Source organism: Esox lucius, chromosome 6 (genome assembly GCF_011004845.1).
Source record: "Esox lucius isolate fEsoLuc1 chromosome 6, fEsoLuc1.pri, whole genome shotgun sequence".
NCBI lineage: Eukaryota > Metazoa > Chordata > Actinopteri > Esociformes > Esocidae > Esox > Esox lucius.
In genome coordinates, this window is record NC_047574.1 from 3,050,205 (window position 1) to 3,070,766 (window position 20,562).

At 44.5% G+C, this 20,562-nt stretch overlaps 1 protein-coding gene across 3 annotated transcripts in view; it reads right to left on the reverse strand.

Moving 5' to 3' along the window:
- Window positions 1–10,664: 10,664 nt before the first annotated feature.
- macrod2 (mono-ADP ribosylhydrolase 2) overlaps window positions 10,665–20,562 on the reverse strand; it is a 659,853-nt gene continuing 649,955 nt past the window's right edge. For all 3 annotated transcript variants that reach the window (XM_029120510.2, XM_029120511.2, XM_029120509.2), the window contains 4 exons: window positions 14,053–14,094; window positions 13,867–13,905; window positions 13,576–13,644; window positions 10,665–12,642 (listed from right to left, as the gene is read on the reverse strand). In XM_029120510.2, coding sequence (XP_028976343.1) covers window positions 12,620–12,642; window positions 13,576–13,644; window positions 13,867–13,905; window positions 14,053–14,094 — 173 coding nt within the window. In that variant the 3' untranslated portion in view covers window positions 10,665–12,619. The remainder of the gene's footprint in view (window positions 12,643–13,575; window positions 13,645–13,866; window positions 13,906–14,052; window positions 14,095–20,562) is intronic.

A 20,562-nucleotide genomic window follows, 5' to 3' on the forward strand; every position in this document is an offset into this window, starting at 1 on the left:
ACAGTGTACCTGCAGATCAGAATACACTGACACAGTGTAGCTGCAGACCAGAACACACTGACACAGTGTACCTGCAGATCAGAATACACTGACACAGTGTACCTGCAGATCAGAATACACTGACACAGTGTACCTGCAGATCAGAATACACTGACACAGTGTACCTGCAGATCAGAATACACTGACACAGTGTACCTGCAGATCAGAATACATTGACACAGTGTAGCTGCAGTGCAGTGCTACAGGTTCCGTCTGAACCGTCCTGTAAGAACCCGTTTCCAACCCTCTGGATCGGACGCGGTCCCCTCACGGCACTGTATCTCCACCAGCGTTTTTTTGTGTCTCCTTTCGGCTGGCTAGGCGGTGTCGGATGTCAGATCTCCGTTCACTGCACGCGCCACGAATATATGCGGGGCTCGCTGTCTTCCGTACGTTGCTATGGCAACAGCACTTGGGTGTATCTGAAGACCCCAAGGCCCTGTCTTTGTGTGTGTGTGTGTCTGTATTCTATGGAGAAGGATAGAGGAGAAATCCAAAATGCAATCAAGCTTATCTGCGCGTTCACCACCGAGCCCAGGTCGTCCTTGTGAAGATATATTATTTTCGTGGGATAATCGATGACGGCTGTAATGTAAATGTAATTCCGCCCGCTACTACGGTCACATCGACCGGACATTAATAACCATCTGGAGACGGAGAAGATGCACATCTCTCCGTGACATAAGGTTACACACCCAGGACCTGTGACTCTTTCCCAGCGTCAGTGTCCATAGCACACATTGTGCCATCCGCTTAACACCCGACCCCACTCGTCTACTGGATGTGCTGTGATGTAACATTAAACAGTGGAACGTTGAAACTCCTTCGCTGGCATAGCGTCAGTTGTTGTGGTGTGTTACCTGTTCATTGCTGGCCATTGGTGTTGATCGAGTTCATCAAGAACAACAAGGGGGTGGTTTCACAGACACAAAATACACCTATGCCCAGTTTAGCCCGAAATATTTTTTTGTACTCGTAGACAAGACTTAATCCATGTACGCCAAAATCGTCCACAAGCGTCTGATCGTGTTTAGTTACACTCCAACACCAGCTACATGGGGTAACTCTAGTATAGGCTGACGTTTTTGTATTTTACATATTTTGATAGACTGTACCTTTAAACATGAAGACAGATCCCATTAGCATATTCATGCTAGGCCACTGTGTTCCGTTCCAGTAAGATGATGTTCGTTGCCACGACAATAAAGCTATTGAGCAAGTAAGGCTAATGCATTTAATGTTGAATTTAATTGTGACACGCTTTTCAGAGCTGTTGCTTTTAATTTTCTGTCTTCACAACGTTTGGGTTTTTAACTGGCAGTTGGAAAATCAACATGAATAAACCTTAATGACTTCTCAAGGAGCGTGTGCATGAGTTTGCGCGGGTGTGTCTGCGTGCACGTGCTTTTAACATGGCAGCATACTGACCCTTCATCTTCTTTAGATTATGAGTGTCTTTGGGTTATTACTTCACCTTGGTTAAAAGAGTTGTCATCATATATTAAACAAAAATGTCTTGTTTGGGTTTACTTCTCAGGAAAGGAGGAAACCATGATGATAAGAACACCCTTGTCACTGTTCTACTGAAGACATTTAAAATGGAAGTGTGTGTTTTGAAGAGCTAAAAGCTTTGACCTCTCGCATAAAGAGAACCCTCCGATTAATGATCCTCTCTATTTGGGTGTATCTCATATCACACTTATCCTTAATGCGTTGTTTAAGTGAATAGGGTGCCATTTGAGATACATCCATACACCTTTCTTCAGAACCCGAACATGTAAAATGAAGAATCTAATTAAATATAAGGAAGCCCTTGATTATGATGAGAGACAGAATGTTATATTTGAGTAGGTTTTCTACAGCCGATTACATGAGCAGTCATGTTTGTGTACTGTTTTACTTGATGGAACAATGAAAGATTTCTTTACCGTTCCAAGTCAGGGTTTAGAACCAGTAACACTTGGCTACTAGGCTATCGCCCAGGACTGGAATCAAAAACCCAAACATCAGTTTGTGCTGGTAGAGCAAAAAATGTTGACCTCATTGGTAATGAGATATTTATCTTCAGGCGCTGTCAGGTTGTGTATCCCAAATTGCACATTATACCCTAAAGACCAGTGCACAGTAGAAAACTAAATAACAGGATAATGTTCTTTGATCAAGAAGCACATTATCAAAGGTTCCCCCATAAAATCATCCTTAAGAAGAGAGTTTGCTCATCTTTCTACCTCATACCATCAAAGACTTTAGTAGCAAAAACTTTGTTTAGATACCTATCTGAGATAATCTTTGGTGAATAACATACTTTAGAGACGGTAAAGATGCTATTAGAAAATGACTAGTAAAAGCAAAAACAAGTTTTTAAAACAATTATTTATACTTTAGTATATTTATAACAAAATATTTTTAGACCTTTGCCCAAGTAGTATTTTTACAGGATGACTTTGTAGTATTTTTTATGGATGACTGGTAAAAGTTTTGTTAATGGACGGGTTTTATTTGTCCTTGATTAAAAATAATACAAAGCCATTTGATAAAATACTTTTATTTCATAAAATATAGTATTTTTCTCTATAAGTATTGTGTTTTAAATATACCTACATTTCAATTCAAGAAATTATGAATAATGAAAAAAAAAAAAAAGATTTGTCAAACAATTGTTTTTGTAAATTTGCAGATAGAGAGAGGGGACACTCCAACACAAAGATGACCCCTTACATAGAAGAATTTGGGTTTGTGTGTCGACCAGATCAGAGTCAATAGTGAAGACTCATGCGAAGTTAACGCTGTCAAAACGACTTATAGAAATGACTGAGCTCCCCACCCAAAAAATAAATGAATGAAGTACTAATGAAGTAGTTTAGCAGTATGTGACATCAAGAAGTGTCATGTATAGTAGTTTTTTTGGTCCATCTGTATTTCTGTAAATGTCATGAGGCATCAGGAGTGCTCCCCACGGCGTTGGCCCCTGTTTGGTGAAATGGCAGAATGTTCAATTTATCAGGGCACTTTTACAGAGTGCTTTTCTTCAAATACATATTACAGTAACAGTGAAGTTGTCAAAGAGCACTCTATCACATAACATCGTTCTCCTCAACCCTGTGTCCATGACATATGCAAGACAAGAGGAACGGGCATGTTCATTTACGCAGATTAATTATGTCTACTCTCCCAACTGTTTTAGGAGTAAACGTGACTGAATAATAAACCAATCAACCAAAAAACCATTGTTTCGTCATCACCAATATTGTGTCTCAATCAGAGCTTGTCTGCTGTTCAAGGATCTCATACGCAAACAGTTCATTTGACAACACAAACTAGTTATAAAGGGGTATAAAGGAGTTGATTAAGGCGTAGTTGGCTATGTAAAGGTTGAATAATGTTTGATAATCGTACATTAGTCAGTTTATTAGGAAGCTGTGCAGCCCTGATAGAGTGCAGTCAGTCGGCCTCATTGTTTATTCGTTCGTGATCAGCATTCATAGAACATGAGGCACAAACGGCAGCATATCCCCTTCAGAGTGCACCACTTTGACATCAGAGCCCTACGAGTTCTGGTTGAAGGCTGTGCCCTGCAATGGAGACACGGTGCATTGTGGGATGCATGTCCAGCCTCTGTCTTTGTACTCTCCATCCCAAGTTCCTCTACCAAGGGGAACTGGGTAAATGCTGACAAAATGGACTGTGTGTGTGTGTGTGTGTGTGTGCGCGCGCGTGTGTGTGTGTGTGTGTGCGTGTGTACATGTGAACTAATTTGCTCTACCTCTCTCTCCCTTGACCTCCCCCCACATCTCCCCCTCCCTCCAGCCCTTCACCCCCCCCCCCCCCTCCCCCCCCCAACACCACACCGACAGTGACCCAGCTCCACTTGGGCTATTTAGAACAGCACAAACAAATTGGATAAATTAATTCCTGCTCCGAAGCAAAGCAGTCAAGTCCCAGAGCTGGATAAGCAGTTTTTTTGTTTATCTGAAGTATAGTGTTTGTTTGTCCTTCATGAAAATGCATCGCTCCCTCTCTCACTCACATGAGAGGCAGGCAGAGGGAATGGGGAAACACTAGGTGAACTAAGCGGAGATAAACATTGTAATTGGGATGAAACTTGATGACACTCATTATGGTGCCCCTCCTCTTCAAATGGGTGAGGGAAGCTATTGAAATGTAGAGAAATAAATTGATTCTAAAGGAATTACTAGGCTCACTTATAAAATACAGAGAACGCATTGGAGATAAAAGCTGCCACAGGACCCAAGGCTGGATGCATTTGTTGTCGAAATAAAATTAAAGGGAACATGTCTTATGCTGCCTGACAGCTAGAACGACAAAAAAAGAGACAGCCTTGAGCCAAGATTCAATAAGAAAGCAGTTCCAGGCATCTGACTGAAAAGACACGCACAGGCTTTACCCAGAATGAGACGTCTGAGAAACCAGGTCGGAAAAAAAGTTGCTTTGCACAAGAGCTTCACACATGAGCTCTGTTAGAGGGTTAATTAATGCTAATTGGGCAAAATTAAGTGAATTTCATCGACAACGTTAAGCCAGTCATGGGCTAAATGAAATCAAACTCAAAAGCTTGACCTGGACTATGCTTAGTCTGTGTCTGTAAAACTGTCCCTGAGAATTTCCTTTTGTGATTTGTTCAGGCTATAGAGCGGGGTGACTAAAAACTATGTAAGCAATCTAGAGTTGTGCTTAGCCTTACAGGTAATGACATCTAATTAACTGGCTAAAACTGTGTATTTTTACTGGTCATTAATTGCAGGCCATTTAAAACAATGCAGTTCAATATTACTTTTGTCCCTTATTCACCTGTCCTTGTGTATGCCATCTAATTTATTATCAACAGTTTTGGTATGTTGAGCTCAACTGTAGATTGCAAATGTATTGTTGTATTGATCATTAGTTTCATGTGTTCAACCACACTTCAAAGATGCAAATGACCTGCGTCTTCCCATTTAAGGATGACGGCACCATGACTGATGGGCTGTACAGCATCACTCTCCTTGTCAGAAAAGGCACTACAAAGTACATTGTGTTTGTTGTTATTTAATATTCCCTGTCAATGTATTCCGAAGGAAAGTTGCCGCCAATTACCAGCACAACGGATGCGAGTACAAAAAACATCTGTCAGAACGCATGAAGCAAAGACGCTGGATGGGAACACATAGCGGTTCAGGCCGTTGGCTAGAAATCCCAGGTGCTCTGAAACATCCCTGCGTCCCATGTCGTGGTTTCAGACTGCGTAGCTTTTGCATCACTTGTTGTTGTTTTTTGCCACTTAACGAAACTGTTTGAATGTGATAATAAAATGGCTGTACGATTTTAGACAATGCAACGCGGCACGCGTGTGACGCAATGTTTTCAGGGAGCAGGACCACGGTTTATATATTTATTTTGCTATTGAGTGGCTAAAAGAAACAATATTAACATTCGCTGAAATGCGCTTGCTCATGGCTAGAACAGATACAGCTCATGTCTAAGTGTCATCACACTCCCACGAGAATGGAAAACGTTCAGGCGTAATTGTTTGCTTTCACCCACATCAGGCTGCCTAGACAGTCACGTCGCAGTTTCGGTGGAAAATAATGTATGGTGCTTTAGCAGTGACCCTGGGTACATTGATGCTAGTTACCTTTGTGACTTCATGCAGACAGCATGCGCTGCAGCGCGCGGGACACTTCTTCTCTCCCGACTGAGTAGATTGTATCCCTGACATCAAGGTTGCTCCCAGTGATGTTGTATAGGACCCAATAGTTTTTCCAGTACACTGCTAAACTTCTCAAAACAAGTTTTCAATGAAAAGTGTTAACCCCCCCCCGGCCGGGGTTTCCAGTTGTACAGAACAACTTACTGCCACAGTTAGCAAGGTTGCTTAGCTGTTACTTTAAATGTCTTGAGTCCAGAGTGAGTATGACGTCACTTTGACACGAGCGTTTCCCTTATTGCCTTGACCCGTGTGGCATGTTAGCTAGCCAGCAAGCCACTCGTCTGTAGGACAACTTTGTGCTGCGACTGCACCAGTACTTTTTGTACTGTTGTGACCTTGTGGTCCTGGGGAATGGTTAGTTCCCCTCTCATACATATTCCAAATTTTCTTTTGGCAGTTTTAATTCAAATGTTCAGAAATAGGATGCAGGAATGTGGTCTACATGATCCGGTTAGTGAAATCAAAGTGGCGTGCGAGAAACGTGAAGGGACGCAAGCATTCTGCAGACAATAAGTAACAAAAGTTTGGGGGAGAAGCAACCAGTGGCTTACTCTCTTAAGAAAGTAAAATAAATGAACATGTGTGCCAAATCAGGTGAAAGATATCCTTATTCTCTAACGGCATAGTTAATGTTATAGCAAAATACAGTCTGCCAGAAGTCCGGCTGCATATTGAACGAGTAATGGACTCTTAACTGAAGAGACAGACAATGGTCAGACTATTACGGCTGTAATGAGTGGAAACGTCCGAGGGGTACAAACGCTAATGAAAGAGACATACCCACATGCCCAGTTTGTTCACTGCTATGCTCACCAGCTGAACCTGACCATGCAGCAACTTTGTTCAGCAAGGATGAGCATCCTGAAGGTGTTTTTTGCAGATTTAACTGCTTTTTCCACCTTTTTCTCTGGCGCTCCAAAACGTGTTGAGGGACTTGCTGAGGCAACACAGAGACGCATTCCAAGGCCACCTGCTGTACGATGGAACTTTAAAAGTAGAACTGTCAATGCAGTTTGGGAAAACCGAGCTGCGCTGCTCCTGTGTATGGAGGACATACGCACACAACCAGGATGGGATGAGGCCACCATAAGTGAGGCATATGGCCTGTCAAACAAACTCTGGGACCGAGTCTTTCTGCAGCTGCTGGAATTTTATTTCTTCCTTATGCCAGAAGTTGATGTTTACAACAATGCAAAAACAGAGCATCGATGCATCTGGGATTAGCAGTGCGCTCACCCGTTTCAAGGAGAATGTCCAAAATATGCAGAAGCAAACTGATGAATGGGCTGCCACTGTTCACGATGGAACAGACGAGCCAGGCCGACGAGTAACCAACACAGATCCGGTGATGAAGAAGGCATGCAACACAGTCACCTCCCAGGTGGAGCAGAGGTTTTCACAAAGTGACCACCTGATCGCTGCCAAGCTGGTTGACAGCTCGCTCTTCCCACAATTTGTTCTGTCATTCTCTACATCTGAGCTTGACTGTGTGGTGAAACTATGTCCTCTAGGAAACGAGGAAAAGTTGAAGTCTGAGCTTCACACAGGTAAGACGGCCCTGTCTCTGTTAAGATCCATCCATGAGAACAACCTAGAAGAGGCTTTTGCTGAGACCGTCACTCTGCTGAAAACTATCATAACAACACCTAGGATGACATCCGAGTCAGAGAGGAACTTTTCCAACTTGAAGAGGGTAAAAACCTCCACTCGCAATACAATGGGACAGCCGCGAATCAACTCATTGGCCATGTTGTCCATCGAAAGCCAGCTGATTCAGCAGCTACATGACTTCCCAAAGTTATCTATAGGTTTGCCCAGAGGAAGAACCGCCGTGCCTCTTCAAGTGAGCCCTCAGCCTTGGTGAGTGAAAGCACATTTTATCATCTTGCCTTTGTGGTGCTGGTTTGTACAATGGTCATGTTTTTGTGCCTGATCGATTGATATAGATGGTGACGAGTGTCAGTGTGTCCATGCTTATCTATTATGGTTGTTGTCATTGAATGGATCTGTATCCCTAAAAAGTTGTCTTTCTGCTTCGTTTTGAACGACGCTCTGTCGTTAAAAGTGTTTTGTGGAGCCACGCTGTTTGTTGATGTGTTAAATAAACACATCAGTAGCAAGAGGGAGTTTTGTAACTTTACTGGTATGTATCCTATATTTTGAAATGGTTTGTGCCCCTCCAATTCTTTACATGTAAAAAGCCACTGATTCTACAAATAGTGTTGTGCGCTAATTTGAAAATGTACTTTATTTCTCATTACAACTTTGTGTTTCACAAACTTTTAGTGGACCCACATAATAAACAAGCAAAATTAATCGTACAGCAATGGTGTGTGCCACATATCTTTATTAGTCATTAGATTTATTTATTTTTTACAAATTTAACGAACGACCCCCAAAATGCACTCACCAACAGACACCACATCCCAACACTCTACAGTTCTCAGTGTGAATTGCCCCTCATTCAGTACTGATAGGATTTAATAAGAGCATCAAGCATCCTTCATTTGTGTCCCTCTGCATGTACAATAGGCTGACGTGGCTTACAGAGTGATACAATGCCACAGTAAGGCCGTTATTCATGTTCAGTTCTCCACAGACGACAATACTCACGCTCTCGTTGAAGCGGCCCACTTGTATGAAGGCGCGGCATGCCAAAATATTTTACTGAGGATAAAACCGGGAAAGTAATGGGTCTAATTCTGTGGCTTTCTTGACTGTTTGCCTGTTTAAAAGCAATGTTCCGTGATTCGCACAGACCGCATTCGAGGGAAACGATGCGCGCTGTGCGTCGATATAATTGCTAATTAAATGTAGATGCTTAACAGACAGCGTGATCGGATTGAATCCTTTCTTCCTGGTCTAAGTACAGTCTGAAAACCAAAAGCTTGCATACTTGTGTCAGTCGCTAGTTAGGGGTCTAGGGGATATGTACTGTACGAGAAAACAGAACTGGAACAAGGTGCAGAAGAAGGATATGGCCGCTCTCTTGAATTTCGGGGCAAGTCTATTGGCTTTAAAATTCCGAAATGGCTGCAAAATTTCCAGGTAATGAGGTACTGAAACACCCGACTGTTTTCCTTCTGACCGGTACAGGGTCACTTTGGTCTTCCCAGTGGAGGGGGTACCCCAAAGTGTGACGTCCCACTGATTCCTTTGGTCTGACCAGGACAGAGTTGTTGTGGCGAGCAAGTAGAGGACAGTACCAGAGTATTATTGGAGTAAGCCGCACCTATAGGCGATAGCTGATTGTAACCTGTAGGTGGTAGTGGACAGCTGTCCTCATTCCAGGGTTGTCATAAAAATTTATGATTTAAAAAATTTCTGCCATGAGCATGTCATATATTATAGAGGAATTGTGAGGTTACTTGGGAAAGTGTTATCATATGAAAGAGGGAACACCCACTCAGGAACCTGAAAATATATTTTTAACTATAGTAAACCTCTTGAGACGTTCATAAATATATGTCCAGGAACAATGATAGCTGTCAGCTATCACTTAAAGGTCACTATCAGCCAATCAGCTAGTGCCACACGTCACAATTACAAATATCTTATTACACAACCAATTAGCTATCACCTGCAGACCAGTGTCCTATACACCACTCACTCATAATCTGTTCCAGTAACATCAGTTTAGACTGAAGTACTTTGCATATGTGTGCCTTTGTAAACCATGCTGCGTGAACCTGATGATGTTTAAAGAGAGGTACTGTATAGTGCTCCAGGCTAATGCACAATCAGTTTTGTTTGCGTGAGCAAATTTGGCATGTGTCACCAGACAAGCATTTATAAAATGAAATTTTTTACGGTTTGTCAGGGCTGCCAGCAGAAACTCAGGCTGTGATTCTGACTCCACTGGGGAAAACTGGTTGAAAGTCTCTGTTGGCTTAAACGGTTATTCATTTATTTAAACTTCTTTCTTTATTAGACTTCATACTTTTCCAGTGCCCTACCACTCACAAGGCCTGCAATGTGCTCAGCCTCATGTTTACTAAATGCTGTGTGTGGACTAATCTCTCAACAACCCCCCTGGGTCTGCCTCCCTTTCTGTCTCCTCTAACCATAAACTCTCAGCCAGTACTCGGATGGTCATGAACCCAGCTTCTCCTTTTGAAGCTCGGATGTTAGAGTCTGCCCGTTTAAAAAACACATCTGAAACCCTACCTTTTCAGAGTGCGTAAAATACATCTACAGCCTCCACCTTTCTTGTCTTTGTGAACTAAAACTAACAATGTTGATTGGTTTTGCCTTCCATCACTGCGTTTGTTGACATCCTCCTCATTGAGGACTATGTTTTTACTACTGTGCAGTTGTCCCACCTAGCTTTTAAAAAAAAAACATTTGCTCTAATTGTAAGTTGCTCTGAATATGAGCGTCCGCTAAATGACTAAAATGATAATGAAAACGTGCCATTATAATCTTCCTTCGCTCTCCCCTGCTACCCTGTCTTGCTCCTTCATTTTGCCTTTTCGCAAAATATTTTCCCTTTTTGTTTCCTAATTCATCCCCTTCGACCCAATTACAGTAGCTCACCACGTCCAACAACTGTCATTGTCCCGTTTCCCCCTGGCAGGCTCTGCCCTTCCCCACCTGGTCTGTGGCTAAGTGAGTCACAGTGAGCTAATGGAAAAGTGCTGCGGGCGGCTGAGTGGGAACGGACGGGGAAGAAAAACACCCAAATCACCTATCATCCTTCCACTCCATCCCTCGCTAAATTGTCTTCCTCTCCATGAGACGCTAAAGCCACTTTCACACAAGGCAGGCAATGTGCAGGGATAATCTCCCTGCAACACCCCTCCTGGCCTCTGATTGCGACTCCCAGTTCACCCGGTTAATTGTGCACCCAAATTCTCTCTCTCTGCTGGTGTGGACTCGCTCTCCTACCCGGATGCACAGACAAAGAAAAAGAGGCAAGAACATTCCCCTTTAAACTTTATTAGTTTTTCTCATTATTGTTTAGCAAAGCAAAACACCAAAATATGAAAGCATTGAGTCATTATATTGTACAGTAATTCATTCCATATTTCATAATTTCATAGTACTGTACTTGACTGTTATTCATTAGATGACCGGTATAGCATTGCACCACTGACAGGTATAATTTGAATGGAGAATTGATAAACAACATCGGGAAACAAAAATGTAAAGGATGCTTTTTGTAAAATTTTCAAAAACCCAGAGAGTAACGGAGAGTAAATCAACAGAACAACAAATATCAGCCATCACGTTAGGTAAATACTCAAAAGTTTATATATTTTTTTTTAGTTTGCAAGCCATACACAACCAAGTATTTCAAATTAAACCATCCATACTTCATCTGTTAGAGACTGACCACGATGAAGTCTGACAATGTGAAATAAGGCAGATTCATTTGATTTAATTATAGACAATCTGGTCAAAAGATAATAATAAGAGATTTTTAAGAAATTTGAAAAAAAAACAAGGAGAAGGCTATTACACTGCCTATTTCATTGAGGCATCAAAAATGTGTGTGTGTTTATGTGTGTGTCTGTGTGTTTATGTGTGTGTCTGTGTGAGTGTATCTCTCACTCTTCTGTGTGTGTCTTCTGCGCTGTCGTGTGTGTGTGTGTGTGTCTGTCTGTGTCTGTGTGAACGTCAGCTGTGATGAGAGCTTCATATCGCTGATGAAAGCAAGGCTGGCTGAACTGAGAGATGGATAGAATGCTTTTGAAGCAGCTTGTGTGGGTGTGTGTGTGCGTCTCTGCGCGTGTGTCTCTGTGTGTGTGTGTGTGTGTGTGTCAGGTATAAAGCAGCTGACATCGTTACTAGGTATTGGAGCTGAAACAGCAAGCAATGTGTGACAATGTGAGACAGGCCAGACGCTGAAGAAATGCTGTGATGTACTCGTATGTGTGTGTGTGTGTGTGTGTGTGAGAGATGCTGAAATGTACTCCCGCCTCTGTGTCAAAGATCTGCTGCTTTTCAAAGCCCATGTCATTGGTGAACCCAACGATCAAGAGCGGCACAAGCTGGAGGGTGTCGCGGGTTGTCTTTTTCTCCGCTGGTGGATGTCAGAATGTCAACGCTAGCAACCGACAGACAGACAGACGTGGCGCCGGGTCGGTTTTAGCTTTGTAGAAACAGAGGTTGGTAATGGTCCCTAAAGAATCTCCCTCCCAAGCTGCCCCGCCCTCTCCCTGACCCCTGACCCTAACCCAAGGGCCTCCCTAACCCTAAACCCAACCCGCAATGTTAATGTCTGCCGACTGCCGCTAAGTCGTATGAGATATTCTGGATTGATTCATATGGTGTCCTGCTGACTCCAGTTCTATGCTCACACAATGGTCAAAACCCTAAATGGACGGAACCTTGGATGGAATGTTCCCAGAATGTGCTGGATTCAGTCACAAGGTAGGCAGAACGCTGTCGTAATGTTCTAGATTAAATGGAAAGTTAATATGAACGCTCAAACAGGGTTCCAGCTGGACTGGACCAGAGATATTCTGATTAGGTTTTCTTGTGAATACAAGGCCCTGGAATGGGGGGTGAGCGTCCTCCAGCATGGTGGCTAAAATGGTAGCGGTGGTCGTTGGATGTGACAGACTTTGAGTTATGTCCCACCCACTCATCTCCTCAACCTGATATAGCCCATTACAAGTCTCTTCTTTTACAGATATGTTTGATTTGTCATCGATGATGATTCATTTTAATTAACTGAACAACTAAAAAAATGGATTCTAAATGTAACTGGTGACAGACTACGTCATTTCAGTAGAATAAAAATGTTAAAAGTAATTTGAAAGTGATGTCAAACAGGGGAATGAGTTGTGGTGAATGACTCCTTCCAGTCTCCCCTGGTCCCACAGTTTCAGAAGGGTGGGGCTGGTTGATTGTCTTTCCTCCAACTGCTCATTCCTTCTGGATGGAAGAATCTGATTGGAAAGAAAGAAAGAAACAATAGGAAGTGGAACCAGCTTAAAACTAGGACACCTGAGTCCCTGACATGGTGGAACTAGCAGCCCCTTGAAGTTAGGACACCTGAGTCCCTGACATGGTGGAACCAGCAGCCCCTTGAAGTTAGGACACCTGAGTTCCTGACAAGCACTCCAATTACAATTGTATTCTTTCAGAACTGACTCTGTTGATATCTTCTTTAGTGAGCAAATCGTACTTACTCTTACTGAGTCGTGTGGTTGTCCCACCAACATGTCTCAAGATGAATTAACTAAATGTAAGTTGTTCTGGATAAGAGTGTCTGCTAAATGAGCATGTAAAAACTGTAATGGTCACTTTGGAGGAAACTGCCTGAACTTAAGTTCCACAGCACCAAAATACAGTATTACAATGAGCTTGTATGTCAGTTGACCCTGACGAGAAGGAAGAGCTCTGACTATGTAGGGCATGGGTATTCAAGTGTCACCCGGGCGTCCAGACGATTGCTGGTGCTGCTTTTCTATTCTTCCTGATAACGAATATGAACCATCTGCTGTCTAAATCATTCCCTGTTTAGAGGGGAAGAATAAAAAAACAACAGTGGAACTGGATTTGAGGTGTGTATTCGGCAGAGGGGTTAGGCGTCGGAGTGAAGGAACAAAATAAGAGAGAATAAAAAAGAGAATTAAAAAAGGGGAGGAGAGATGACTGAACGGAGTGGATGCTGAGAAATGAAAAGGAGAGAGAGAGAAACTGGAGGAAAAGGAGACAAATTAAAAGAGGACATGAGAGAGATTGGAGTAGGGAGCTTGGGAATACAAAGACAGTTGTCAGAACAGATTCTAGTGTAATTCAGCAACTGCACATTACTAATAACAAACCCGAAGCAGGTAACTGTATCCACAGTGTGTGTATGTGAAACAGAAAATCACCTTTGGACTGAGTACTGCCAGTTTGCGGTAGTTGAGATCCATCGAAGCCCTCTCCCTGAGCATTGCTCTCTAATATTACCCCAGGAGGAGAGAAGTGGAGAGAGGAGAGAATGAGGAGAAAGAGAGGTGGACAAAGGAGAGATCAGGGGACAGGAGAAAATCAATGTTAAAGGATAGTTAATGGACGCTATATCGGTCTTTATGACTCGTAATGGATCAGATCCTTGTGATCTATAGCGAACAAATGGTTCCCTAATAGAATCAAGTAGATCAGCTAAACCTTATTCATACCTGCATCTGAATCCTGACCTTGTCCTGACTGGATCTCATCTGTTCACACATACAAGATTTAGTCAGAATCATGTCATGCTGTTAAATCTTCCAAATTCTGAAAGAATGTGAGCCAAATCATAACGTGGACAAGACCAGGACAGGGGACACAAATGACCGTATCACCAGGTGGTGTGTAGTACTCACTATTGCTGGTGTCATTCTGGTCCTCTACGGTTGTGACTGCCCCTGAGAACACAACAGCACAGGGTTAACTGATGCGTCGTCATCCCGCCTCAACCTCATCCAAACTCACTGGCCAGTCAGGAAGTTACAGTCAACAACAACAACAACAGCAGCAGCAGCTTCACAATGTGCCCCGCCCCCAAGAAAAATAACCAAACTACCGTCCTGAAATGGACATTTTCATCAGAACGTGAAGAAAGGCACTGAGAACATCAGGGAGGCTCATGTCTGGGGAGGGTCAGTGCCTTCCAATACGGCCCCACTTCTCTGCCTGTGTCTCTGAACATCTCCACTATCTTACCACCACTGAGGGCCCACTTTGTCTCTCACTCCCAAAACTACTCCTCTCTGCCTTCCCCTCTCTCCTCTCGTCTCCCTCTCTCTTCTTCACCTCCCCCCTATAAACCGTCACAAGGCAGGGACCTCTCCCTCATTCCTCCTTTGCTCCCCCATTCCCTTAGCAACCCCGTGCTCCTCCCACCCTCAACCTAAGTCCCAAACAGATCGTGTCTCCCCCTGCCTCCCCCTGCTCCTCCCCCTCCTTAACCCGGGCATCAAACAAACCGTCTCCCCCCTCCTCTCCTCGGAACGTCCCCAGACAACCGTGATGTAAACAAAAACAGTTGTTATATCAGGAGTGATGGGACAACGTGTATTATTCAAACGTGACATGTTGGCTTAGTGCAGACAGCCAAGCCATTATTCCGCCACAGCTGACGGCATTATTGAAAACTTTAAATGTGACGGCTGCCTTCTTAAAGCAGGCTTTTAAAATTGCAGTTCTCCCTGGATTTTGCATTTGGCTGAGCAGTTCAATGATCACATTCTGGTCTGGCATAAATTCATCTGGCGTCCAAAATACCACCCTGTTCCCTTTGTAGTGTACTGGGGACAGCTGCACTCAAAAGAAGTGCACTTGATTAAAAAAAATCAAATATGGTGCCATTCTCCACTCTTGGCTGCAGCAACAAACTCCGGCTGTGTTGTAATGGATAATAGGCTTTGGAGAGGACAGGAATTGCAATGCATCTCCAAACAAATTTCTTTAATCCATAGTGCCACAGTATTACAGTAGCGTTCCTGTCCCTCCCTGTTTTTCCCTTTCTTTTCCTCTCTCTCTCTGCCTGTATCTCTGAATATCTCTCCCCCTCTTTATCTCTTTCTCCCCATCTCTCTCATTATCTCTCATTATCTCTGCCTCTTTTTACATCTCTCCCTGCCTCTCTCATTATCTCTCATTATCTCTGCCTCTCTCTACATCTCTCCCAGTCTCCCTCACTATCCTCCCCTCTCTCTACATCTCTCCCAGTCTCCCTCACTATCCTCCCCTCTCTCTACATCTCTCCCAGTCTCCCTCACTATCCTCCCCTCTCTTTACATCTCTCCCAGTCTCCCTCACTATCCTCCCCTCTCTCTACATCTCTCCTAGTCTCCCTCACTATCCTCCCCTCTCTTTACATCTCTCCCAGTCTCCCTCACTATCCTCCCCTCTCTTTACATCTCTCCCAGTCTCCCTCACTATCCTCCCCTCTCTCTACATCTCTCCCAGTCTCCCTCACTATCCTCCCCTCTCTTTACATCTCTCCCAGTCTCCCTCACTATCCTCCCCCCTCTTTACATCTCTCCCAGTCTCCCTCACTATCCTCCCCTCTCTTTACATCTCACCCAGTCTCCCTCACTATCCTCCCCTCTCTCTACATCTCTCCCAGTCTCCCTCACTATCCTCCCCTCTCTTTACATCTCTCCCAGTCTCCCTCACTATCCTCCCCCCTCTTTACATCTCTCCCAGTCTCCCTCACTATCCTCCCCTCTCTTTACATCTCTCCCAGTCTCCCTCACTATCCTCCCCTCTCTCTACATCTCTCCCAGTCTCCCTCACTATCCTCCCCCCTCTTTACATCTCTCCCAGTCTCCCTCACTATCCTCCCCTCTCTTTACATCTCTCCCAGTCTCCCTCACTACCCTCCCCTCTCTTTACATCTCTCCCAGTCTCCCTCACTATCCTCCCCTCTCTTTACATCTCTCCCTGTCTCTGTCTCTCTCTCGCTGTCTCTACAAATTCAGTTCAATTTATTTTATTCCTAAAGTATACATAAAATAATAGCAGTCAGACCCATGGCAAAATAGCCAATAATAACATGAAAGTATTTTCATTACTAACAACCGTTGCTACAGCAACAGTAGTAAGTAATAAGAATAGTACAACAAAATAATACTAAAACAGTAGGATGCTGGTTTTGAAATAACTGAAAAGCCTCAAGGCATGACATGACAAACCAAACTAATAGTTTCATTGGCCGTCCCTCAGTCTGTGGATGAAGGCCCCATATTTCGCTGCCAAATATATACATTCCGTTTTTCCACCCAAAACATATTAGATTAATCGATGATTCACAGCCATTCAAGTGACTGTTAGTTTGGGGACAGGAAGCTTCTCCTTGGTATTTGTCAGCGTGTGTAAAACAACACTGTTCGGTGTAGCTGGAACAGACCTCTACCATGGTTGTTGATGGTACTGTCATAATCATTTCCAGGGAGTGTGATGGAAACGTCTTTCAGTGTTTTGGCAAAAAAAATAAAAATATTTCAGGTGAAGCCCATTATGCAGGTCATATGTTGCCATGAGGTTGAGTTGTACATTCGGATGAACTGTGATGTTCTATGTAATATCCATGTTGACATCTTTGTTTTTGTGTTGCAACTGGCCAAGTTTTGAAGTTCTCTGTATTGTGTTGTGCTGATTTTCTTGCTGGTCACAGCCGCTCAACTGTCAAATGTAATTTCTATGCTAGCTTTTTTGTTTTTTGAAGTATATTCTGCATATACACAAAGGTACAGGAATGAGGCTGCATCTTTATATGTGGCACATATTATTGATTTAATATTTTTTTAAATTTTTGTTGGTAAAAAGACTAGTTCTTCACTGATCCCCAAGGCTCACTCTGAAGCTAGCTTAGCTCAGAAGGCAGACATTTCTTAACAATAATCTTTGAAATAAGTACTTTAGGACTTTCCTTGGTCTTATTAGGTTGTAATCTTTTTTCTCATCAAGAACGGAAGATAATTTAATTAGCTTATCACCAAGATACAGCGGGACTCTGGGAAACCTACGCCTGATACGTTCAGTGTAGTCTCAGACCAAAAAATCCTGCTGACCGAGTTAAAGAGTGAGAGAGGCAGAGAGGTAAAGACATAAAGAGAGGCAGAGAGGTAAAGACAGAAAGAGAGGCAGAGAGGTAAAGACAGAAAGAGAGGCAGAGAAATAAAGACAGAAAGAGAGGCAGAGAGGTAAAGACAGAAAGAGAGGCAGAGAGGTAAAGACAGAAAGAGAGGCAGAGAGGTAAAGACAGAAAGAGAGGCAGAGAAATAAAGACAGAAAGAGAGGCAGAGAGGTAAAGACTGAAAGAGAAGCAGAGAGGTAAAGACAGAAAGAGAGGCATAGAGGCAAAGACAAAGTGGGAGAAAATGAAACGGCACAAAGCACCAGTTCAAAACACTTGACATGCTCTCCTCCCAGTACATGAAAAAGTAGCACTTTAGTTAACTGAATTATAACGTGGGTTAGGAGTTTACAGTATAACCACACAAGGACATATCCCATCTGTACTACATTCATATGGACTGTAGATAATTGCCCTTACGGAAAGGAACTGAATTGAGTAACACACGCTGTGTTTGAAGGTTGGAGGCTGTGTTGGAGCGCAGTGTCCTCCTCGTCTGCTTTTAAAAATGAGAATCCCTGTGTGGAAGCGGGGGGAGGGTCACTGTGCAACTGCCCTCATTTCCAATCCCCTCTCCTCTCTGCTCCTGTCGCCCACACTGCTCAGGACACCCACTCCAGGTGGAGGGAGGAGGGGTGGAGAGACCCAGAAAGAGAGAGACAGGAAGTAGAGGAGATAAAGAGAGAGAGAGAGAGAGGGCAGGGAGAAACCGTCACCTAACAGCACCGCTCAATACAGTGGGACAGCCAAGTCACTGACTAAACAGCACACTGTTGATTGCTCCACCAAAAAATAATTAGCCACATTTAGGAGGAAAGGCCCGCGTTTTCAACACTGGCAATTAGATGATATGCAGGGAAACAGGAATCCATGCAGTGTTGGCTAACCCAACTCCACAGACCAGATGGTCACTCCTCTTCTATCTCCTTTCACCCAATCGTTCACCCCCCTCCCCCATCTTTTCAAGCGTGTCCCAAGTCCATGTAATGAGCTGGAGGTCTTTCATGCCCGGGCAGGAGGGAGCCTGCTCTCCTTCTCATCCAGTCCAGTGCCAGTTAACTGGCCAGCCTGGCAGGGCAGGCCATTCTTCCTCTCTCTTCCTCTCTCTTCCCCTCCCCCCACAAGGTTACACCAAGTCCATGGGGAGAACAATGCCATTTAGTGTTCGACAACTCGTTCTCTCTCTCCTCTCCCACTCCTTTCATCGACCCTATCCCTCTTTTCTCTGTCCTTTTCTTCAACCCCTCTCCCACATTTTCTTTGGAGGAATATTAATGAGGGGCCTTTGGCTTTTCACAGGGATAGTATACTGAAGGAGAGGAGGAGAAGAGGAGAGTGTGTGTGGAGAGGAGGAGAGGAGGAGAGTGTGTGTGGAGAGGAGGAGAGGAGGAGAGTGTGTGGAGAGGTGGAGAGGAGGAGAGTGTGTGTGGAGAGGTGGAGAGGAGGAGAGTGTGTGTGGAGAGGTGGAGAGGAGGAGAGTGTGTGTGGAGAGGAGGAGAGTTTGTGTGGAGAGGAGGAGAGTGTGTGTGGAGAGGTGGTTGAAACATTCACTCAACAGATCTTGCTCCCTTTCCCTCTCCTTATCTCCTCCTCTTCACTCCACTGTCTTACCTAATTTTCTCTCTCCTTTTCCTCCCCCCCTTCGCCTCCTCCCGCACCCCCAGTCCCCCTCAGGTCACAGCTCAGCGCTCTGCAATGGTCCTGAGTGATGCTGGGACCATGGACCGTCTCACCATGGAGCCACAACACTGGGGCATAGTCAAGTGTTTTCCCTCCAAACTGCTCCTTTCTTTTCACTACTTTAAGTGTGTCTGAGGCTCCATTCAGCTCAGTTATTTCACCAGGCCGGGCCGCGTACCACAACCCTGGAACATTTACTTAGGAAAATGGGGTCTGGCTCTCACTGCGTTTACCAGCTCATTAGTTCCCATTGGTTCAGGCCCTTGTTGATCCGCCCGGCAACTCGCTTTCTGTTGTTTTGCACGAGTGCCGTGATGTCCGCAATTACGTGTAACAACAGGGCCGCCGGGGGGGCGGGGGGGCGGGGGGGGCGGGGGGTGGGCCCACACCGAGGGGGCAGCGTTCCTGAATGGGGGTCTTTGATACTTGTTTAACATACGCAACTGCGCGGCTCACATAAAGATCACAGATCAGCGCGAACCGACCACCCAGTCATTACCACTTGTCTTTAATTCACACAATGAATTCACCTCCATCTCCTGGCGGAGCGACGGTACCCCTGACCCCGGGTTTTGTCTACGGCTGTGTTCCAAATGGCTGCCCACTCCCTCAGCAGGGGGAGGTATGGGCACCGGGTTAAAAGCGACGCACTGTAACTAGGGGACTAGGGGCGGGGGGGGCGATTCGGGACGCAGGTTCTGTTTTTGTCCGCATTCTACTCGTCCTCTCTGGCGATGGAGTGGTGCTGCTGGCCTGCTATTCAAAACAATTAGAAGAATAATCCTTATTTTACCAGGTAAGTTGACTGGAGACACATTCTCTGTGGACACAATGGTCTGGGGGAATAGGGGAGAGGAGAGGGGGTGGGCGAGGGAACTGAACTGGGAATGACTGGGTGGCTGTGATGGCGTGAGAACCAGGCACAAGCAGATACCATGAGAGCTTTAGAAACAGCAGCAGGCCAGAACAGAGACCTCTACCAGACACTATATGAAGTAAAGTGAGAAGGCAAACAGTTATTGGTGTGGGTAACAGATATTTCCTTAAACGCCTCTCAATGGCTGTTTCAAAGTTCAACTGGGCTGGGCTTTGGGAATGAGCTGGTGAACCTCCCCGGCAGAACTGTTTCTATGTAACCATCAAAGAAGAACTGTGACTGTAATTCTATTTTAAAGTAGAACTGTGATTGCTGTTCTAATTCATCCCAAAGGTGTTTGGGGGGGGTTGAGGTCAGGGCTCTGTGCAGGACACTCCAGTTCCTCCACACCCACCTCCATGTCTTTATGGACCCCGCTTTGTGCACAGTCATACTGAAGAGGAAAGCGCCTTCCCCAAACTGAACCCCTCAAAATTGGAAGCAGCCAATCATCTAAAATGTCTTTGTATCCTGTAGCATTAAAATGACTCTTCACTGGAACTAAGGGGCCTAGCCCAAAGCCTGAAACACAGCCCCAGACCATTCCACAAACTGACTTGTGGCAAAGGTGGCATCCTATGGCAGTGCCACGTCTAAAGTCACTGAGCTCTTCTGTTTGACCCATTGTGCTGCCAGTGTTTGTCTATGGAGATT